General features: G+C 40.7%; 1 protein-coding gene across 4 annotated transcripts in view; it reads right to left on the bottom strand.

Moving 5' to 3' along the window:
- The window catches only part of LOC106592980 (helicase senataxin), a 54,390-nt gene extending 31,750 nt beyond the window's left edge, over positions 1-22,640 (bottom strand). For 2 of the 4 annotated variants that reach the window (XM_082956172.1, XM_082956176.1), the window contains exons 1-7: positions 22,323-22,640; positions 15,969-16,166; positions 6,607-6,817; positions 6,362-6,468; positions 5,962-6,154; positions 857-964; positions 70-250 (exon numbers count right to left, since the gene is read on the bottom strand). In XM_082956172.1, the coding sequence (XP_082812298.1) occupies positions 70-250; positions 857-964; positions 5,962-6,154; positions 6,362-6,468; positions 6,607-6,817; positions 15,969-16,166 (998 nt within the window). In that variant the 5' untranslated portion in view covers positions 22,323-22,640. Of the gene's footprint in view, positions 1-69; positions 251-856; positions 965-5,961; positions 6,155-6,361; positions 6,469-6,606; positions 6,818-15,968; positions 16,167-17,183; positions 17,348-17,388; positions 19,057-22,322 lie in introns of those variants that run through there. The other 2 variants (XM_082956174.1, XM_082956175.1) reach the window with 2 other exon arrangements.
- Between the last annotated feature and the right edge of the window lie 1,912 nt (positions 22,641-24,552).

The raw sequence follows: 24,552 nt of genomic DNA, 5'->3' as shown, positions 1-24,552 counted from the left end.
ACTATATGCTTAACTTGGAAGAAATAACAATATGAAAGAATTAATGGCAAGATAAAGAGTGACACGTACATCATGGTTTGTTGTCTGATGCTCTCGAGCTCTGCAGAGTAGCTAGGGCTTTGTGTGATGGCCTGGAAGGCTTGGGATGGCTCAATTTGACCCCAAAACCTGGAGCCCAAACAATCCAAGATCACCATAAAACATTGCAAGACTGGCCAGAAGGGATCCATCTCGTTGGATGGTTCTTCATCTGGGGAAATAAACGTTAACATATTACTAGCTATGTCATTTAGGAAGGTTCATTTTTATCTGTGTTGGACTATTGTTAAGCACTGGTACATACTTGTGTACATGGCAGTGGTTGGGCTACTCCCTACATATCTTTGCTCCCAACTAACATCCCAATCCCACAGCCTATGCTCACAGTCAGGGCTCTTTCCCAGTTCCTAGGGCAAGGGCTGAAACGTGGGAGAACAAAAACAAACCAAAAAAATCCTATAACATTCTCTGGTCTTGGAACAAACTACTAAAGACTAACAAAACTGGAGAGGGTATCGCTGTCAGTGTTTAAAAGCCCTGAGAAGAAAATGTAATTGACCATAGCAATTATTTTGAATGTATTGTATGTACATGCAGACTTCTTCCTACTGACCGCTTGCCAGGTCCCTATTGCAAAAAAGGTTTCTAACCATTAAGGTCTTTTCCTGGTTAAATTAAAGGTTGCATTTATTACTCTCAAAGAGGAAACTGAAGGCAGCAAATTAGCTCTACTGACCAACATCATGTTCATTTGGCACAACTGAAATAGAAAAACATTTTAAGATGGGCAGAAGATATAAAGCAGCTATTCCTTTACCCTTCAAGGCATTAAGGATACAGAGCAGTATGTTGGCCTGTTTGTCTGGACCCAGGAACAGGGAGTCCATAGCCTGGGCATCCAGCTGTGTCAGAAGCATACAGATACCTGGGGGTGGGGAAAGGGCATAAAATGATGCTTAATATTGACTGCGTTGCTCATTAACAAGTTCTCTATTCACATTCTGTACTGTTTACCCTGTTGCTCAATCAAATCTATACTGAACAAAACACATGTAAAGTGTTGGTCCCACATTTCATGAGCTGAAATTAAATCTCACCTATAATTTTCCTTACGCAGAAAAAGCTTTTTTCTCAAATTTTGTACACAAATTTGTTTACATCCCTGTTAGTGAGCATTTCTCCTTTCCCAAGATAATCCATCCGCCTGACAGGTGTGGCATATTAAAAGCATCATCATTACACAGGTGCACTTTCTGCTGGTAACAATAAAAAGCCACTAAAACGTTCAGTTTTGTCAAAACCCAATGACCCAGATACCTCAAGTTCAGGGAGCATGCAATTGTCATGCTGACAGAATGAATGTCCACCAGAGCTGTGGCCAGAGAATGTCATCTTAATTGCTCTACTAAACTCATCAAAAAAAGAAACATCCTCTCACGGTCAACTGAGTTAATTTTCAGCAAACTTAATGTGTAAACATTTGTATGAACATAACAAGAATCAAAAGACAAACTGAACAAGTTCCACAGAGATGTGACTAAGAGAAATGGAATAATGTGTCCCCGAACAAGGGGGGTGGGGGTCAAAATCAAAAGTAACAGTCAGTATCTGGTGTGGCCACCAGCTGCATTAAGTACTGCAGTGCATCTCCTCATGGACTGCACCCGATTTGCCAGTTCTTGCTGTGAGATGTTCCCCCATTCTTCCACCAAGGCACCTGCAAGTTCCCAGACATTTCTGGGGGGGGACGGTCCAAGCCCTCAACCTCCGATCCAACAGGTCCCAGACGTGCTCAATGGGATTGAAATGCAGGCTCTTCGCTGGCCATGGCAGAACACTGAGATTCCTGTCTTGCAGGAAATCACACAGAGAACAAGCAGTATGGCTGGTAGCATTGTCATGCTGGAGGGTCATGTCAGGATGAGCCTGCAGGACGGGTACCATGAGGGAGGAGGATGTCTTCCCTGTAACGCACAGCGTTGAGATTGCCTGCAATGACAACAAGCTCAGTCCGATGATGCTGTGACACACCGCCCAACACCATGACGGACCCTCCACCTCCAAATCGATCCCGCTCCAGAGTACAGGCCTCGGTGTAACACTCATTCCTTCCACGATAAACGTGAATCCGACCATCACCCCTGACTCGCCAGTGAAGAGCACTTTTTGCCAGTCCTGTCATGTCCAGCCACGGTGGGTTTGTGCCCATAGGCAACGTTGTTGCCGGTGATGTCTGGTGAGGACCTGCCTTACAACAGGCCTACAAGCCCTCAGTCCAGCCTCTCTCAGCCTATTGCGTACAGTCTGAGCACTGATGGAGGGATTGTGCGTTTGATAGAATAATTTGTATGTTTTAGAATAACGGCTAAAGTGTTCCACTCTGAAATTGTATGATAGTGTGAAATGTTTGAGAATCATGAGAAGATAAAACGAGGTGGTGTGTAGATCTGTTAGAATTTTAATACGAGGGTATTATATTCTTTAGTAGCAATGTAAGCAGAGTGAAGTTGTAGAGTAGATAACAGAAAAACATTAGGGTTTCAAACCAAGACTGACCCAAAAGAGGAGGGGAGGTGAAAGCCTTGAAGGATGTGACAAAATGTATGGTTCTTTGTGGTTAGTGGAAAAGTACTGGTTGTTTGAGCAGGGAGTGGTCTAAAGATAGGAATGTGTGCGTGTATTATAAAAGGACTGGGTCCTCATTTTTGATTTTAGAGCTCTCATGAATAAAAAAATAAATAAAAATAAATAAATAAATAAAAAAAATATTAAAAATCGACTAACCTTTTTTAACCAATTATTATTGAACCCAGGGTCTTACAAACCTTGGGAAATTGGTCAATGATTAAATGATTGTTTAATTATCATTATTGGGATTGAAAATTCTCGTGAAAGCGTTCCTGGTGTAACTCGGGCAGTTGTTGTTGCCATCCTGTACCTGCCCCGCAGGTGCGATGTTCGGATGTACCAATCCTGTGCAGGTGTTGTTACACATGGTCTGCCACGGCGTGAACGATCAGCTGTCCATCCTGTCTCGCTGAAGCGCCGTCTTAACCTCGAGGACCCCTTCGAGATACAATCGCGCTAAAGGGATTGGTTGGACAACAAGCAGTGAGATAGCACGGCGCGAAAAAAAATCAAATAAAAAAAAAATCTCAAAATTAAAATATTATACGGCATTTTAAAGATACTCTACTCGTTAATCCAATCACATTGTCCGATTTCAAAAAGGCTTTACGGTGAAAGCAAAACATTTGATTATTTTAGCATAGCACCTTAGCAACAAAAAAAAAGCAATTTTCCAAGCACGGATAGCCATCACAAAACCAGATATACAGCTAAAATTAAGCACTGACCTTTGACAATCTTCATCAGATGACACTCCTAGGACATCATGTTAGACAATACATGCATTTTTTGTTCGATCAAGTTTATATTTATATCCAAAAACCCAATTTTTACATTGGCGCATGACATTCAGAAAAAGATTTCTCCCCATAACTTCCGGGGAATAGGCACATTAATTTACAGAAGAACTCATGAACCTTAACAAAATTTGTAACAATTATTTAAAGAATTAGAGATAATCTACTCCTTTATGCAACCACTTTGTCAGATTTCAAAATAACTTTACGGAAAAAGCACATTGTTCAATATTCTGAGTACAGAACTTAGCCTTCAATGCTAAGCTATACAGTTAGCCTACAACCACGGCGTCGACAAATCTCTAAAAATATGTTCGAAATATTTTCTTACCTTTGCTGATCTTCGGCGGAATGCACTCAGAAGGGCTCCCACTTCCACAAGAAATGTTAATTTGTTCTGCAAAGTCCATCATTTATGTCCAAATACGTCCATTTTGTTGACCCATCCAGAACACTTTACAATTCCATGTGGCGTGGACGCAAATCCATAGACGAAATGTTCCATTATCGTTTGTAGTAACACGTCAAACGATGTTTACAATCAATCCTTTAGGGTATATTATCGTAAAATTGCGATAATATTACACCCGGGCAATAGGTATTCATCCCAGAAGAAAAATAATAAACAACGAAGTCACGTGCACGCGTGTCACGAGACACCTGTCCTCAGACTGGCCAGTGATTGACTGAGCCACAATTTTCTGCCCGGTAACAGGTGACGGATAAAACCAGTTCCTAAAGATTGTTGACAGCCAATGGAAGAGTTAGGATTTACGTTGCACCTCCTATGTCACTGTAGTTTTTCAAGGGATTCAAAAGAAAAACTACATTTCTAATTTCTCCCACTTCCTGATTCAATTTTTCCCAGGTTTTTGCCTGCCATATGAGTTCTGTTATACTCACAGACACCATTCAAACAGTTTTAGAAACTTCAGTGTTTTCTATCCAAATCTACTAATAATATGCATATTCTATTTTCTGGGCCAGAGTAGTAACCGGTTTAAATTGGGTACGTTTTTCATCCGGCCGTGAAAATACTGCCCCCAGCCCAGACAGGTTAAGCGTCTCACAGTATGGACATTGCAATTTATTGCCCTGGCCACATCTGCAGTCCTCATGTCTCCTCGCAGCATGCCTAAGGCACATTCACACAGATGAGTAGGGACCTTGGGCATCTTTCTTTTGATGATGTTTTTCAGAGCCAGTAGAAAGGCCTCTTTAGTGTCCAATGTTTTCATAAATGTGACCTACCGTCTGGAAGCTCCACATGTGCATGTTTATTAATTGTTTATGGTTCATTGATGGGAAACAGTGTTTAAACCCTTTACAATGAAGATCTGTGAAGTTATTTGGATTTTTACGAATTATCTTTGAAAGACAAGGTCCTGAAAAAGGGACGTTTTTTTGATGTTGCTGAGTTTATAAGCTTTGGCATTAGATCCAACCGGCCTCACAACCGCATACCACATGTAACCGCGCCAGCCCAGGACAACCACATCCAGCTTCTTCACCTGCGGGATCGTCTGAGACCAGCCGTCCAGACAGCTGATGAAACTGTGGATTTGCACAACAATAAGAATTTCTGCACAAACTGTCAGAAACCGTCTCAGGGAAGTTTAAATTCTATCAGGCAGGTGGAAAGACAGCGTGAAAGGCATCATGTGAGTGAGCGGTTTGGTGATATCAACGTTGTAAGCAGAGTGCCTCGTGGTTGCGGTGGGGTTATGGTATGGGCAGGCATAAGCTACAGACAAACACAAATGCATTATATCTATGGCAATTTGACTGCACAGAGATACCGTGATGAAATCCTGAGGCCCATTGTCGTGCCATTCATCCGGCGCCATCACCTCATGTTTCAGCATGATAATGCACAGCCCCATGTCGCAAGGATCTGTGCACAATTCCTGAAAGCTGAAAATGTCCCAATTCTTCCATGGCCCGCATACTCACCAGACATGTCACCCATCGAGCATGTTTGGGATGTTCTGGATCAACGTGTATGACGTGTTCGAGTTGCTGCCAATATCCAACTTCGCACAGCCATTGAAGAGTGGACAACATTCCACAGGGCATAATCAACAGCCTGTTCCACTATTCGAAGGAGATGTGTCACGCTGCTTGAGGCAAATGGTGGTCACACCAGATACTGAATGATTCTGATCCACACCCCTACTTTTTTTTTAAAGGTATCTGAGACCAACAGATGGATATCTGTATTCCCAGTCATGTGAAATTCATAGATTAAGGCCTAAATCATTTATTTCAATTGACTGATTCCTTATATGAACTGTAATAGTAAAATCTTTGGCGTTAATATGTTTTATTCAGTGTATAGAACACTGATGTGGATCATATAACCGGTATAGTAGTTGTTTGCACTTCAGAAATGGTTAACTTAACATCGAGCATTTATCAATTGTTTCACAAAATACATACACTCTTGGAGAAAGGTCTAGAAGACCCCCAAATGTGAACACAGGGCAAAGAAACATACCCAACCAGTAGTTTTTGGCATTTTTGGAATCGTAAAGATGCGGTTGTAGCAAGGTCATCTTAGTCGTCGGATCATAGGAAGTATCCATGTCGACAATGTTGAACATGCAGGAGAAGATGTCCTGAAGGTCATAAAAGTCGTCTCGGTCCACCTTCCCTAAGGACCTTGCAGCACCAATTGCCCACCGCCTAACCTGAAAGAATAAATAACAGCAGAAGTTATGACCGTAGAGACTTAGAGAAGCTTTTGTGACCATGTCAGACAGACGAGAGCCTTAAGCTCTTTAGCAAATATAAAGACGTGTTAGATAAACAAAATGTATATATTTTTTGTTTTATTACCATCTAACCATAAAAGTCCACATGTGTTTTTTGTAACAATTCAGCAAGTAAGTTATTACCGTCTCGTTGGGGTGGACGAGGAGGAGGTAGATCCCTGGATCTTTAGAACACACCCGGAAGGAGTTATATTCCTCCATCTTACAAATTGCCTCAACACACATTTCACCTGGAAAAGAGAACACCTGATGAATTTAAAGCCACCAAGAGCACAGTCCAGGACTTAATCAAGCATGCTTCATTCCTAAATTTGGTTTGGGGGCATTTATAGGGAATCCATCACCTAAATTGAAATGAAAGTACTCACTCAATTCAGGGGATGCCAGTAGGTAGGGGTATTTGAGGACCTCTGACAGGGGAACCCCAAGACAGTCCTCGTACACTGCGGGGCTGATGTTTGACACTCCGATTTCCCGGCCATCCTCTTCTATATAGCTGAGGTCCTTAGCCGGCTGTGCGTCTTTTGCTGCATGAGAAAAGAAGTCCAGGAGCCTGGACGTCTCCAACTCCCATAGCCTCTGTGTAGGAGAGAGTTTTTTGGGAGGGGGATAAGTGAGTGAGAGCGGGAGAAAGAGAAAGAGAGATTCAAAGGGTTGTGGTGAGGAAAGGAGTAGATAAAACATAGGGAAAGTATGTGGACAATGACTACAGTATATCAAGCACAGTTGAAGTCGGCAGTTTACATAAAGATTAGCCAAATACATTTAAACTCAGTTTCACAATTCCTGAAATGTAATCTTAGTAAAAATGCACTGTCTTACGTCAGTTAGGATCACCACTTTATTGTAAGAATGTGAAATGTCAGAATAATAGTAGAGAGAATAATTTATTTCAGCATTTATTTCTTTCATCACATTCCCAGAAGTTTACATACACTCAGTATTTTGTAGCATTTCCTTTAAATTGTTTAACTTGGGTCAAATGTTTTGGGTAGCCTTGCACAAGCTTCCCACAATAAGTTGGGTGAATTTTGGCCCATTCCTCCTGACAGAGCTGGTGTAACTTGAGTCAGGTTTGTAGGCCTCCTTGCTCGCACACGCATTTTCAGTTCTGCCCACAAATTTTCTATAGGATTGAGGTCAGGGCTTTGTGATGGCCACTCCAATACCTTGACTTTGTTGTCCTTAAGCCATTTTGCCACAACTTTGGAAGTATGCTTGGGGTCATTGTCCATTTGGAAGACCCATTTGCAACCAAGCTTTAACTTCCTAACTGATGTTTTGAGATGTTGCTTCAATATATCCACATAATTTTCCTCCCTCATGATGCCATCTATTTTGTGAAGTGCACCAGTCCCTCCTGCAGCAAAGCACCCCCACAGCATGATGCTGCCACCCCTGTGCTTCACGGTTGGGATGGTGTTCTTTGGCTTGCAAGCATCCCCCTTTTTCCTCCAAACATCTCTATTTTTGTTTCATCAGACCAGAGGACATTTCCCCAAAAAATACGATCTTTGTCCCCATGTGCAGTTGGTAACCGTAGTCTGGCTTCTTTATGGCAGTTTTGAAGCAGTGGCTTCTTCCTTGCTGAGCGGCCTTTCAGGTTATGTCAATATAGGACTTGTTTTACTGTGGATATAGATACTTTTGTACCTGTTTCCTCCAGCATCTTCACAAGGTCCTTTGCTGTTGTTCTGGGATTGATTTGCACTTTCCGCACCAAAGTATGTTCATCTCTACGAGACAGAACGCGTCTCCTTCCTGAGCGGTATGATGGCTGCGTGGTCCCATGGTGTTTATACTTGCGTACTATTGTTTGTACAGATGAACGTGGTACCTTCAAGCGTTTGGTCTTGAACGCACGAACAAAACGCCGCTATTTGGATATAACTATGGATTATTTGGAACCAAACCAACATTTGTTGTTGAAGTAGAAGTCCTGGGAGTGCATTCTGATGAAGAACAGCAAAGGTAATCCAATTTTTCTTATAGTAAATCTGAGTTTGGTGAGTACCAAACTTGGTGGGTGTCAAAATAGCTAGCCCGTGATGGCGAGCTATCTACTCAGAATATTGCAAAATGTGCTTTCACCGAAAAGCTATTTTAGAATCGGTCACCGTGATTGCATAAAGGAGTTCTGTATCTATAATTCTTAAAATAATTGTTATGTTTTTTTTGTGAACGTTTATCGTGAGTAATTTAGTAAATTCACCGGAAGTGTTCGGTGGGAATGCTAGTTCTGAACGTCACATGCTAATGTAAAAAGCTGGTTTTTGATATAAATATGAACTTGATTGAACAAAACATGCATGTATTGTATAACATAATGTCCTAGGAGTGTCATCTGATGAAGATCATCAAAGGTTAGTGCTGCATTTAGCCTTTTTGAAATCGGACAGTGTGGTTAGATAAAGGAGAGTCTTGTCTTTAAAATGCTGTAAAATCGTCATATGTTTGAAAAATGGAAGTTTTCGGATTTTCGAGGAGTTTGTATTTCGCGCCACGCCCATCATTGGATATTGGAGCAGGTGTTCCGCTAGCGGAACGTCTAGATGTAAGACGTTAATATCTAAGGGGCATTTTTCGTTAGGGCAAATCTGATAGATATTCTCAACTAAGGGGCTTTTATATAATTCTAAATAAATTAATTTTAAAGTATTTTTTTTTAAATAACGATATTTGAGATATTTGTTTTCATTTAACGAGAAAAAGGTCATTCCTGAACACAGGGTAAGACATTCTCACTAATTTGTGAATAAAACCAGTTCGCTATTTAGAATTATTTATTTCTGTTTTTAGAGGGAGAGAAACCAAAAGCTGCCTCATGGGTCTAGAGCCAGCATCTGTTGCAGTTTGCACTGCGATGCAGTGTCTTAGGCCGCTGTGCCACTCAGGAGGCCCCATCCACAAAGTTGTTAAATGCTGATCAATTACCTTCCACAAAGTATCAAAATACATAGAGGTGTTGGTAAAAGGTATATTGTCCTGCTAATAGCCCATAATGGGCTATTATAATACTGTACATAGTTTCAAGGTCAGAATAACCAAAACATTTCTTTATTAAAGCCTATCAAAAAGAACGTTGGTACTTACTTACTTTGATCCAAAGCCATGAATGACTGAGTCACTCAGCTTTACGTAGGTGCCGGGGCTATATGACTGTGCCATCAACTTCATTATATATAAATATAACAATATTTTGTTATCGAAAGTGAGCGATTGTAATCTGAAAAAAGGGCAAAATAATATTTGTAAAGGCCAAAACATTTATTTCTGTTTTTAGAGGGAGAGAAATCTCCCTATGGAACTCCAAATCACGGTCTTTATGTTATACATAATAACAATAATACACCCCCATTCATTTTCTATTCATGTAAAAGTCACCAGTAAAATATTACTTCAGTAAAAGTCTAAAAGTATTTGGTTTTAACTATACTTAAATATCAAAAGTAAAAATAATTTCAAATTCTTTATATTAAGCAAACCAGATGGCACCATTTTCTTTATATTTATAGATAGCCATGGGGCACACAACACTCAGACATAATTTACGAACAAAGCATTTGTGCTTAGTGAGTCCTCCAAATCAGAGGCAGTAGATGACCAGGGATGTTCTCTTGATAAGTGAGTGAATTGGACCATTTTCCTGTCCTGCAAAGCATTCAAAATGTAACAAGTACTTTTAGGTGTCAGTGAAAATGTATGGTGTAAAAAGTACAGTATTTTCCTTAGGAATGTAGTGAAGTAAAAGTTCACAAGTAAAAAAATAGTAAAGTTCAGATACCAAAAAAATACTTCAGTAGTACTTCCAAGTATTTTTACACCACTGCTCAACTGAGAATTCCCACACTGCCACGTAGGACTGCACTATATTGGCAAATAATCTAGCATTTATTTAACCAAATGTTGCGATTGCGATTTGACTTGCGAATTAGAGCAAAACTGTTGGAATCATGGAAATAGAATGACTATTCTAATTCTATAGTTAGAATATAATAGTGGGCACTTTGAATACAGTGTTGTAACTTTAATGGGTTACAGAGTTAAATGTTTACAGTTAATTCATGGAGCTGTATCTAAAGATATTTTCTTTATAGTTATTTACATATGTAATTGTATTAGAATTTGTCTGTTGGAGATTGAGAGGACTACATGCATATTTTGTTGTATTGGATTACGCTTTTGACTGCAAGTTCCAGAATGCCTTGCGACAGGAAGTAGAGAGAGAACGCGCCAGTTACGTACAAGTGACAAGTGATTATCCTGACTCTTGCTAGCAACTTTCTTATTGTTTTGTAGAATCTAAAGTTGTTAAATGTGACGTGAACAAGTAGTATTACTAAAAGAAGCTTTCATTTCAAACCCGACGTCCCGAGTCATTACTTTGAAGATAGTTATTCTATGTAGAGTGTTGTTTGAGATGACAACAAATTAAAATGGCAGGGAGTTATTGTGACAGGGTACGAACTAGTGTGTTGATAAGTTTCTCCTAGGGGACCCTATAAGCTTTGGCTACATTTCATGTTCTCTCTTAGCTACTTCATGTAGCTAACATATTCTTGCTTTGCATATTCCGCTTAGATTTAGAAGATACTGTTGCACAAACAACATGCTGATTTAGGTCTACAACGTCACTGCTATTATCAGGCTGTATTAGCTCGCTACGCTTGCTCCTACTCAGCACATTAGCTATTAGCGGCTAACAATTAGTGTCTCAAGTTTCCTGGCAACTTGCTAAGAAAAGACAAACTAGCTGTTTGCTGATGTAAGAAACAAACTGATAGTGTCATTATAGAACGCTAGTGGATTTATATTAAGAAGCAAAGTGAAAACAGCATTGTTATTATCAACATTGTTGCATGTGCTACATTGACCATGCAGACTGAACGCAAGTGTCTCGTGGTTGAGGAACATCAGATGCGCTCCTTCAGTGACAGGGGGCGTGGCTAGGTCAGTGTGGAAAGTGGCACGGAGAGAAAGAGCGGAGAGCGATGCCCCAAAGTGCGAATTAAACTGTAAAAATTGACATTACACACATCATATCACATTTACCAAACCAAACATTCAAATACCGGTACAGAAGGTAAGGTAAAAACCCAAACCGGTCCCTGCATCAAAACATTTTACTTTTGAGTCATTTAGCAGACGCTCTTATCCAGAGCGACTTACAGTAGTGAATGCATACATTTCATACATTTTTTTTCTCCGTACCGGTCCCCATGGAAATCGAACCCACAACCCTGGCGTTGCAAACACCATGCTCTACCAACTGAGCCACACGGGTCTATCATAAAATACGGTATACCGCCCAGCCCTACCCTTCTAGGCAAGTCAATTGTCCTGCTAATAGCCATAATGGCGCTGTACAACGTGACCGTGTGTGTTTGAAAGAGTATTTTCCAGTGATATTTATTCCCATAAAGATCTGCATTTAACAAGTATTTTAATTATTTTATTAACGAAAGCATAAAGATGCTGATGAATAAATACAGTACAGTACATGCTTTATCAGACATTTTGCGGTTACATGAGGTCGTCCACACGCACTTTAAACATTTGGATAAAGCATTTTGAAGATAAACAAATGCAGGTGTCTTATCAGGCTACTGTGCAGTCTGACAAGTAAACACAGCCTACAGTACAAACTGTAGTAAACATAGGAAAGTGCCTAACTCCTTACATAAGGGAGATCAGGCCATGTCCAGACTTTCTCGGTGACCTCAAGTACTCATTAACCCAGTCTCTGATGCCTTTTCAGGTTGTGTCAGTCATGGACAGAAACTTCTGAGATAGTAGTAATGATGAACACTTGGAGGTTCACTGGTAAGCCACATTTGCCTCGGCGTCCATCCCAGCTGGTATTCTGTGTCCATTCATGGCATCTCTTCGGTTACACATCCTTGGAATAGCAAAACGGTCCGGAAGGCCCTTGCTGTGCCAAGTGAACAGTTGGTCAAGTTCTATTGTCAGAAGAGGAATGGAAATGTCAGGGTGAACCGACGACCTGACTAACTCGCCAGGTATGTTGACTCGGCCTGTCGGAAGTGGAGTTCCAGAGCTCACAGGTGTGCCTGGCATGGATTGTGACTCTCCGCCAAGGCAGAGTGACTCTCCGCCAATGCATCAGCTTCGCCCCTATCTCTGCCCTCAGATAATGTTTCTCTTTCTGCTGCTCTGCCTTCAAGGACTTGATCTCGGTCTTCAAAGTTTGAATCTGAGCCATGTGCACCTTCATCAGATGAGCTAAATGGTACCGCCCTGAGCCCCCATCGATTACAGCAGCCTATGATAGAAATGGTAGATCAATCCAGCTCGGATTTAAGTATATCTTTTGACTGACGCCTTTAGTGAGAGGTCTAATGCTCTAATATTTAATCATTTCTGCCCTCCGAATTCATGTCTAAGGGGCATTTTTCACGGCATTATTAGTTACATTGCACGTTCAAACTAAAACAGACCGGTACTAAGAACAGCGGGAACGTTTCCCTAGTCAGCGCCATTATTACTGCAATGCCCCTTAAAATGTTGCTTTATACTACCCAGTGGAGAAGGGGTCCACCCCCCCACCCTCCTCCTCAAATCCCCATGGGCTAGGTCTGTCTTCTGTGCGCTGCTCTGCCGCCCGTTCCGTGCCTCCTGCACTCGTGCCTTGAACCTTGTGCGCCTACCGCTATCTCTGTGGATAAAGCTGGAAAACTGCAAGGCAATCCCATCATGCACCACTCGAGAGCCATGGCCAATATATATTGTCCTGCTAGAAACGTTGTTTGCAGAATTCAAAGACTGCTACGCTTGTGAAAAACAAGGTTGGTAATATATCTGTGAGAATATCTAAGGTGATTTATGTCATTCCAAATGTAATAATAACCTTGTTTAAAAATAACAATATTTTGGAGATTATTTATTTTTCAAATAACGTAACTTGGGAGGGAAAAAGCCCATTCTTGAACATGGGGTGAGACATTGTTACTAATTTGTAAATAAAGCCAGTTTGTTACATATAATAATTTCTGTTTTTAGAGGGAGAGAACCAGTATCTGTAGCAACACAGTTTGCACTGCGATGCAGTGTCTTAGACCAATGTGCCACTCAGGTGCTGTACAATGTGACCGGTCAGGAGTACGCTACAGTACCACAGTAAGAACAAAATAATCCTAACATTTCAACACCATAAATGTAGTCCAAGTTTCTCTTAGAATATAAACTTTAGTGTAACAATTTTAGTAAGTGATACTGACAAGCAGTAACAAAAATGGTAAGATGGCGCCGGAGCAGAAGGCAGACGTTTTACGTGCCCCCAACCAAAGACTATCTCACCATACAGCTGGATGGTTATACGATGTACCAGCGGGTTAGAACAGCGGCATCTGGTAAGACAAGGGGTGGCGGTCTATGTATTTTTGGAAACAACAGCTAGTGCACAATATCTAAGGAAGTCTCGAGCTATTGCTCGCCTGAGGAAGAGTTTCTCATAAGCTGCAGACCACATTACCTAACGAGAGAGTTCTCATCTATATTCTTTGTAGCTGTTTACATACCACCACAGGCTGGCACTAAGATATCATTGAATGAGCTGTATTCCACCATAAGCAAACAAGAAAACGCTCACTCAGAGGCGGCGCTCCTAATAGCCGGGGACTTTAATGCAGGGAAACTTAAATCAGTTTTACCTAATTTCTATCAACATGTTAAAATGTGCAACCAGAGGGAAAAGAACTCTGGACCACCTTTACTCTACACAGAGACGCATACAAAGCGCTCCCTTGCCCTCCATTTGTCAAATCTGACCATAATTCCATCCTCCTGATTCTTGCTTACAAGCAAAAATGAAAGCAACTACCCAGACTAGTCGCACTAACCCCCTCCCCACCACAGAAACTCTCTGTTGTCATCTATGCATAGTCACTTTAACCTGTTAAGGACAGACGTTCCGCCTGCAGAACCCCTAGACAACAGCCAATGGCATCGCACGGCGCGAAATACAAAACCAACTAAAATACCACAATTCAATTTCTCAAACAATCAACTATTTTACACCATTTTAAAGACAAGACTCTCGTTAATCTAACCACACTGTCCGATTTCAAAAAGGCTTCACAGCGAAAGCAAAACATTAGATTATGTCAGGAGAGTACCCTGCCAAAAATAATCACACAGCCATTTTCAAAGCAAGCATATGTCACAAAAACCAAAACCACAGCTAAATGCAGCACTAACCTTTGACGATCTTCATCAGATGACACTCCTAGGACATTATGTTATACAATACATGCATGTTTTGTTCAATCAAGTTCATATTTATATCAAAAACTAGCTTTTTACATTAGCATGTGATGTTCAGAACTAGTATACTTCCGGTGAATTTACTAAATTACTCATGATTAACGTTCACAAAAAACATAAATTATTTTAAGAATTATAGATACAGAACTCCTTTATGCAATCGCGGTGTCAAATTTTAAAATAGCTTTTCGGCGAAAGCACATTTTGCAATATTCTGAGTACATAGCCCGGCCATCACGGCTAGCTAATTTGACACCCACCAAGTTTGGCCCTCACCAAACCTCAGATTTACTATAAGAAAAATTGGATTACCTTTGCTGTTCTTCGTCAGAATGCACTCTCAGGACTTCTACTTCAACAACAAATGTTGTTTTGGTTCCAAATAATCCATATTTATATTGAAATAGCTCCGTTTTGTTCGTGCGCTGAGGTCACTCTCCGAAGGGTGACGCGCAAGCGCATTTCGTGACAAAATTTTTCTAAATATTCGATTACCGTACTTCGAAGCAAGTCAAACGCTGTTTAAAATCAATTTTTATGCTATTTTTCTCGTAAGGTAGCAATAATATTCCAACCGGGCGACGTTGTATTCATTCAAATGCTGAAAGAAAAAAATAGAGTAGTCTCGTGAACGCGCATCTCCAGTGTCACTGTTCCCAGCCTGACCACTAACAAATACTCCTGCTGTTCTTAGCCCAGAGACAGGAGACACGTCATTCCACTTTCTGGCGCCTTCTGAGAGCCTTAGAAAATGTCACGTTACAGCACAGATGCTGTATTTTCGATAGAGATGCTACAGAAGGACAATAAATTGTCAGACAGGGCATTTCCTGTATGGAATCTTCTCAGGTTTTGGCCTGCCATATGAGTTCTGTTATACTCACAGACACCATTCAAACAGTTTTAGAAACTTTAGAGTGTTTTCTATCCAAATCTACTAATTATATGCATATTCTAGTTTCTGGGCAGGAGTAGTAACCAGATTTAAATCGGGTACGTTTTTTTATCCGGCCGTGAAAATACTGCCCCCTATCCCAAACAGGTTACTTTACCTACATGTACATAGTACCTCAACTAACCGGCACCCCCGTCTATATTGTTTTTATTTACTGCTACTCTTTAATTACTTGTTAGTTTTATCTTATTCTTATTAGTATTTTTTGAAACTGCACTGTTGGTTTGGGGCTCGTAAGTAAGCATTTTACCATAAGGTCGACACCTGCTGTATTCGGCACATGACAAAAAAAAACTTGATTTGAAATTTTATTTTATTTTTTTCCGGGTGTGAGCTGCAGGACAGAGGAATAGCAATTCTTACACTATTGTTCTAAATTCAATCACCTTCATTCTCCACATTCAGTTCATTGAAATTCAAATTTTGAAGTCGTGCACAATTACCAATTATCAAAACTTTTAGTTGAGCAACCACTGTATGGTTCATCCTTACCCGGTGCAGCCCAGGCAACTCCTCCTTCGCCCGATGGTACGCTACCACACACTCCAGGCACTTATCGAGGTCATCGTTGAGTGCCTTCTCCTCGTTGACTGCCTCCTCATCCTCTGTTAACCAAGACCCAGCACAGTACCTCTGGAGCAGTTTTGCAACATCGTCACCCAATGACGTGCACCAACGGCACATGCTCATCTACAAGGGACAAGATGACAAAGTGTTGCTAGACCTCGTCTACTGTACTTGTGATCATTTGACATCCAACATGCAAGAATGTACTCCTTTGAGGACAACGAACTAGTTGGTTCTGCTGACACATCCACTTTATCAATAAACAGCATTGGCCGCCTAAATCAAATCTGTAGAAATGTATTTGGTACTACAAACTGGTAAATGTTTATGACACTGGCATTTGGCTGAGCCGTCACAATAGATAAGTGGATAGTACAGCAAGGTCACAAGTTCCCTTTCAAGAAACAAGTACCCCAGAAAGCCTTATCCAACATAAAGAATCCCATTGAGTTGGGTGTGAAACCCTGGCCGTGAGGTGAGAAAACTGGCAGAAGACAGGCCCTTCAAGGTCTGCCCCTGGGCCGATAGCTTACTTTGTCTCAAACACCATGGTTTGTAGTCACACATAGTTTGACAATTTTTATTTTAACTAGGCAAGTCAGTTAAGAACAAATTCTTATTTTACAATGACGGCCTAGGAAGTGGGTTAACTGCCTTGATCAGGGGCAGAACGACAGATTTGTACCTTGTCAGCTGATCTTGCAACCTTTCGGTTACTTGGCCCAAAGCTCTAAGCACTAGGACCGAGGAAAAAACAGTTTCAAGTTGGATATTTGACAGCTATTCGCTCTTTCAAGCTACTTGAGCCACAGACTCCAAATAAGGGTCATGATGGAGAAAATTGCACACAACATTGCACAGGCCTTATTTTCACGATTTTGACATTCATTTGCTTTTCAAAGCTAATAAACTTGTGGAAATGTGAGCAACATTTTGTATTCCTAGTTGAATTAGGGAGCGTAAACAAAGTACAAACTTTTACATTCAAATTTCAATAGCTCCTTGGTCATGTGACCTACTTGACTCAAAAAAGGTTCAGAATGTCCACTGACTACCCTTCTATATTGCACACCCTTTGGTTTGTCCATTTTCATCTCACACGTTTTTACATGAATTTTTCAATTAAATGTCATAACATACCAGACATTTTTAGTATATCCTCAGCCATTTCTTTTCGCAGTTGCTCATTGTTAAGGTTCTTTAACAATTTTGGAGGGGATGTTGGGGAAGTTCTGTGCAACTTCCTTGGCCATCTACACCAACAAAATAAAATAGAGTTTGACCTAATTGTCACATAACTGCTAACCATTCATTATTGAAAATATAACTATCAAACCTGCATTACCAAGTCCCCACAGCTGAAGGTGTCCTGCTGCATGGTGTGAGTTATTTCTCCTCCTTTCCACTTTATGTTCACTCAGTCGTCTTTTCCATGGCATGATCTTCTCATTTTGAACTATTCTCATCTTTATTTGCAAGTTTCATGACAGGCTCTGTTTCTAATGTGCTAACTCAGTAATTTTGTTGTATGTTTTCTGTAATGACATTAAAAGTTAATTCAATCACCATGTCGATAATTTTTGTATTTCTGAGTGACGTAAAAGATATCAAAATGTAAGTTGAAAGGGGAACAACTACTTCATGGTCTCAGAGCAAGTGACGTCACCGATTGAAACGCTATTAGCACGCACCCCACTAACTAGCTAGCCATTTCACATCTGTTACACCAGCCTAATCTCGGGAGTTGATAGGCTTGAAGTCATAAACAGCTCAATGCTTGAAGCACAGCGAAGAGCTGCTGGCAAACGCACAAAAGTGCTGTTTGAATGAATGCTTACCAGCCTGCTGCCGCCTACCACCGCTCAGTCAGACTGCTCGATCAAATAACAAATCATAGACTTAATTATAACACAACACACAATAATACGAGCCTTAGGTCATTAATATGGTCAAATCCGGAAACTATCATTTAGAAATCAAAACGTTTATTCTTTCAGTGAAATACGGAACCGTTCCGTATTTTATCTAACGGGTGGCATCCATAAGTCTAAATATTCCTGTTACATTGCACAACCTTCAATGTTATGTCATAATTACGTAAGATTCTGGCAAATTAGTTCACAACGAGCCAGGCGGCCCAACCTGTTGCATATACCCTGACTCTGCGTACAATGAACGGAAGAGTGACACAATTTCACATGGTTAATATTGCCTGCTAACCTGGATTTCTTTTAGCTAAATATGCAGGTTTAAAAATATATACTTCTGTGTATTGATTTTAAGAAAGGCATTGATGTTTATGGTTAGGTACAGTCGTGCAACGATTGTGCTTTTTTCGCAAATGCGCTTTGGTTAAATCATCTCCCGTTTGGCGAAGTTGGCTGTCTTTGTTAGGAAGAAATACTCTTCACACTGTTCGCAACGAGCCAGGCGGCCCAAACTGCTGCATATACCCTGACTCTGTTGCAGAGGTGACATATTTTCCCTAGTTAAAAGAAATTCATGTTAGCAGGCAATATTAACTAAATATGCAGGTTTAAAAATATATACTTGTGTATTGATTTTAAGAAAGACATTGATGTTTATGGTTAGGTACAAGTTGGAGCAACGACAGTCCTTTTTCGCGAATGCGCACCGCATCGATTATATGCAATGCAGGACAGGCTAGATAAACTAGTAATATCATCAACCATGTGTAGTTAACTAGTGATTATGATTGATTGATTGTTTTTTATAAGATACGTTTAATGCTAGCTAGCAACTTACCTTGGCTTCTTACTGCATTCGCGTAACAGGCAGGCTCCTCGTGGAGTGCAGCAGGTGGTTTGAGCATTGGACTAGTTAACCGTAAGGTTGCAAGATTGAATCCCCAAGCTGACAAGATAAAAATGTGTCGTTCTGCCCCTGAACAAGGCAGTTAACCCACCGTTCCTAGGCCATCATTGAAAATAAGAATGTGTTCTTAACTGACTTTCCTAGTTAAAAAATATTTATAGAAAAAAAAAAATTAACAAAAAAAATGTTAAAAAAATACATAAAAATAGAAATATAATAATACATTTAAAAAAATAAAAAATAAATGAAAATAAAATTCGGCAAATCGGGTGGCCAAAAATACCGATTACCGATTGTTATGAAAACTTGAAATCGGCCCTGATTAACCGGCCATTCCGATTAATCGGTCGACCTCTAGCTGTGACCCTAAAAAAAAAGTCCTGAAAATAGTGATGACTGTCACTACAACAGCATTCCCCCTCTACTGTCTTTATCCCACATCTGACTTAACATTTACCATTGCACTGAGCTGTAGTATTGCTTTATTAACATACAGCTGTGTTTTTCAGCTCCCAACAAGATTTTTATGTTATAAAGTCAAAATAAACAGAACTAGTTAGTAGGATACCTTTATGTGCCAGGGAAAACAAGGCTGACACTTGAAATGACTTACTTGAGTCACACAAAAAGCTTAGTCTTTGATATTTCAACATAGTAAGGACAAAAACACTTAGACCTACAAGCTAAGAAGGCTATGGATATGGGAATCTCAGTTGTCATGAATCTGTGGGTGTCTACAGCTAGAGGGCTCTCATTGTTCTTGGAGTGTAGACAAATGGTAGAATTGTGGCGGATGAATCAGAATTAGTTGGGTAACATAGATAATTAATATGTTTTATTTGCATAATATGCTTATGTGAGATACATTCACATATGACAAGTATCTGTTAAACCACGTGAAGGGTTGGCGTGATTAATGGGGAACCAATTACTTGTCTCCACAATGTCTGTGCGCAAGTCACTCCCTCCTTTGGCATTGGGGGAAGGTGTACGGCAGCGTCTGGACCCTTGTATGTCCCATCTGATGTTGCACTTATCCTGGGATAGTATATGACCTAGAGGCTCACTCCCCTCAGTGAGCTTGTCCAGGAGTGGAGTCAAGAGGGGGTTTACTTGAGATGGGAGTATCTAGAGTTGTCAATTGATTTATGCCATTGGATGAGCTAATGGTTCTGTTCTATACCGTACCAGGGAGAGACTGTTCCAGTTTGGGGTAGGAGGACCAGACACTGGTCTATACAATGAACACTTGATACAGCAGTTGCTGTCTGCTATGTTTTATAGATATCTTTCATACAAAACTTAACCTTTGTGAACTGTTCCTAAGATCTGTGGTTCGTCATGTACGTTGAAGGGGTGCATCTTGGCTATAAAAGCTCTTTGTACTTTTGTGTAGTCACTTTTCAATGGTTCATTAGAGATAGCGCATCATTGAAAGTCAAGTGCTTTTGCAAAAGCATCTTAATTATTAAAGATGTAGTATTAAGTATAACTCTGACTGGTGTGTGAAGTTTGTAAATCTCCTCATTTGGTAATGCAGAAATTAGCCACCACAGAATGTGAGAGGGTGAGGGTGTTATGAACCCGGGAGTGGGGTGGCGTGGTGCTTATAACATAATGACACAAGACTGGAGCTAGACTGAAAAGGCATCAATACCGTCCACTCAGCAGGACCTGAGAAAGCAAGAAACTGGAGATAACATTTTATGCCCGACCATAAGACTTACTAAAAAGATAACAATTACTCTGAATTTCAACAGTTAGTCATTGACAATCCTATTGAAGCTTGAGTTCTGTTAGAAAGGAGTCTAGGAACCATCGTATAAACTTTGTTGTGAGATTGATTACTATTACAATGTGAACTAGTCTATCAGTCAGATACTCCTTTTCTCCAAATGTGCAACAACTACCTCTTCCCCTACTGTATTTATTTATTTTATTTTGCTCCTTTGCACCCCATTATCTCTATTTCTACTTTGCACTTCTACTACAAATCTACCATTCCAGTGTTTTACTTGCTATATTGTATTTACTTAGCCACCATGGACTTTTTTTGCCTTTACCTCCCTTATCTCACCTCATTTGCTCACATTGTACATACTTATTTTTCTACTGTATTATTGACTGTATATTTGTTTTACTCCATGTGTAACTGTGTTGTTGTGTTGTCGAACTGCTTTGCTTTATCTTGGCCAGGTCGCAATTGTAAATTAGAACTCGTTCTCAAATTGCCTACCTGGTTAAATAAAGGTGAAATAAATAAAAAATAAATAAAAAATGTGTAGGCCCACTGAGTGAACACTCTGAACCTTGTTTGAGGTCAGTGGGTCACATGACCAAGGAGCTATTGAAAGTTGGACAAATTTATGTAAAAACGTGTGAGATAAAAATGGACAAACTAAAGGGTGTGCAATATAGAAGGGTAGTCAGTGGAAATTCTGAACCTTGTTTGAAGTCAGCAGGTCATATGAACAAAGAGCTATTGAAATAAAAAAATGTAAATAAATTATTTTAAATAGTGTGAGTAAATCGGCAAAAAAGAAGTGTGCAATGTGTGTTTATGCCATCGTGTTAGCTACAACCAGTTTTGAAAGTTTTAAGAGTAATGGTTAAAGAGCTATTGAAATTTGATTTGTCACTATGTTGACGGTCCCTAACTGCTGTTGGTGGACGTAAGGAAAACTAAAGGCTACCTGCCGCCCCAAAACCACTAGGCTACCTACCGACTTGGAGGTGTCAAGAACACATTCACTTTAACAGCAGTTACAGTCCCAGAAACTACCGTCAAATAATAAAAGGCCTACTTCCTGTATTTTAGCTAGCTAGAACAAGGCCTAATAACTGTAATTTTAGTTAGCTGGCTAAAGTAAAGTAAACAGGGCTTGTTCTAGCTAGCTAAATTACAGTAAGTATGCATTATATTTTAAGGTAGTTTTTGGGACCGTAACGTAACTGCTGTTAAAGTGAATATGCCAACTTGAAATCTTAGACAACTAATAGAAAAAGCGTTAGAAAAAAATTGCTGTTGACACATGCAAAAGTTGTAACCAAGTTACCGTTACTACGAGCATTTAGTACTAACGTTACTAGCTACTAGGCCATCTACTGTACTACCAACGCCGTTTCCGGTGACATTGGCAATATTATCTAGTTAGCCTAGCAGTGTCAGGCACCATTTCAACAACAAAAGAGCTCCAATATCACTAATATTCCATATGTTGGTGTGCATGACTGTCTAAATGTTGTTTTATATCTGTAAATCATTTGCATTCATCAAGTGGCTGGTTAGGTAGTTAGCAACTAGCAGCGGAAATTGTAGCTAGTTACCTGGCTAACGCACCGTTAGCTTTAGCTAGAGGCACAACGAACAATAGCATTTTAAATGTAGATAATAGATAGACCGTCAACTTTAATAGTTTGCTCGCTACTTGTTGTTTTCCTTACCTTGCAAGCAAGGATGTGAACGTGGTGGCATGAGTCGAACCCTGGAGGGGCAATGAAAGTCCTTAGCTGACTACAAAGTCGCGTCTTGTTTAACCAGAACTCATCATGTTGTACAAGTTCTTAATGCAAAGGGTGCACTAACATGACTTATCTTGGTATATATATATATAGATTCCCAATAAAACATTCAATGGCATTTCTCGCTATCGTACTCTTTCCATGAAAAACGTTTACACTGCAAACACACGCACTCATTCCCCAACAAAAACATCCACTGAGCAAAGTGATGTCCTCGGTTCCCTCTCCCCTTGTCCCCTGTTTCCTTACTTACTACTTCTTTGTCTTCTTCTTTGGGATTCGGTTGGCGGAGAGCATCCAACATTTATGTGCATACACCGCCACCTACTGTACTGGTGTGCGAGGCAATTCACGCATACCTACAATATATTCTTCGATACAAAATTGGGGAAAAGGATAAGGAAAATTACCCAACCACATATTAGCCCCATCTGAAAAAAAAAAACACCACCCATTCACTATTTAACCCTACCTAGTCCTACTCCAGACCAACGGTCTGAGAGGATATCACTACCACTCAACACCTACTGCAGCTGTTCTGCAGTAAATTCTCACAATCCTAAGTACTTCTCTGCCGCTACAACCTCTACTTTCTGTGAATTAAGATGTCTGCAGTACACTTAACAACCATGACTATAAATGCTAAAAAGCCCACCTTGCTGAAGCACATATTCATCCCATCACTCTCTATTGATCTCTGCCTACCAGTGGAGGCTGCTGAGGGGAGAACGGCTCATAACAACCGCTGGAACGGAGCCAATGAAATGGCAAACCGTGTGTTTGATGTATTTGACGCCATTCCACAAATTCCACTCCAGGCATTACCACGAGCCCGTCCTCCCCAATTAAGGTGCCACCAACCTCCTGTGCTGCCTACTCACAGGAATCCTCTCAGGACCCCTCACCCTGTACCCATCTTCCTCTACCACTATCTTCACTGCTTCAGCATACAACACTTTCTGTACTGCTCTAACCCTGGCAACCTCAATCTGCCTTTCTATAACCGGATACCTCTGATCTCCAGCCCCGATACCACAGATTCCTTCGTTTCATGCCCTCCTGCACACTTCTCACATCTAGGCATCTCCCTCTTACACACTGCTGTAATATGCTCATAACCCTGACACCTAAAACACTGTAATATTCTCAGAACATAACTCTCACGGGATAACTGACACTTCCTACCTTGACCTTATCTAGTAATGATTCTGTATCAAAACTCAGCATGACAGATAATGTCTTCTCAGTTTCCCTACCGGATCTACGTCTCATCAAGCTGTGGGTGTCACAGACACCAGGAATCTTCTATTTCAATTGCTCTTCCTCAACACTTATTAATGCCACCCCTGTTATCATTCCTTTCAATGGCACCCTGCTCCGGAGAGCAAAGCACGTCACAATTGTTGTCCCTAATCTCGTAATCTGGAGCGCCCTCTTCCTCTGGGCGTTGGAAACACAATAAATCATCACAAATCCAATCCAAGTTACCTTCACCAACTCAACAGTCCCCAACCTCTCCTCCACCCAACCTGATACCACATATGGATCAACCAAACAGCAAGGATCCATTATCTCTACAAATCTCACTCCCACTGGGCCAAAATCATCCTGATCTTCCTTGGGACTAGGCCCAAACTCGGCAATCACACTCAACAAGTTCCATCTCTGAACTACTGGAGCACATATCCCTGTTTTTGCACTTGACGCCGACTTTCCTCACCTCACTACTTCCCACCCCGACCACTTCTCCGCCATCTTCCCCACAGTGACCTTCGTCCAACACCCCGACCATTTCTCCGCCATCTTCCCCACAGTGGCCTTCGTCCAACACCCCGACCACTTCTCCGCCATCTTCCCCACAGTGGCCTTCGTCCAACAGTGGCCTTCAGCTAAGTTAGTTTCCCCATGTGTTTATTTGTGTAATAAAGAGCTAGTCCCTGAGTCGCAGTACTGTCAGGCCTTACGTAAAAACAGACTGTTACCATGGTTACACCATGGAATTACATGGTGTAAGCAATAGTCTTTACAAGCCAGAATGTTGAATATAATTATATTTTAACCTACTCTACCAGTTGTACATGTTGTTGGTCCTTTTGGCGGTAGGAGGTGGAGATGAGTAAATAACACTTTCCTGTGGATACCCTTGTTCGCC

This window comes from Salmo salar, chromosome 01 (assembly GCF_965601325.2).
Source record: "Salmo salar chromosome 01, fSalSal1, whole genome shotgun sequence".
NCBI classification, from domain to species: Eukaryota; Metazoa; Chordata; class Actinopteri; order Salmoniformes; family Salmonidae; genus Salmo; species Salmo salar.
The sequence above is the reverse complement of the archived record's forward strand: the minus strand, read 5'-3'. Positions and strand labels throughout refer to the sequence as shown.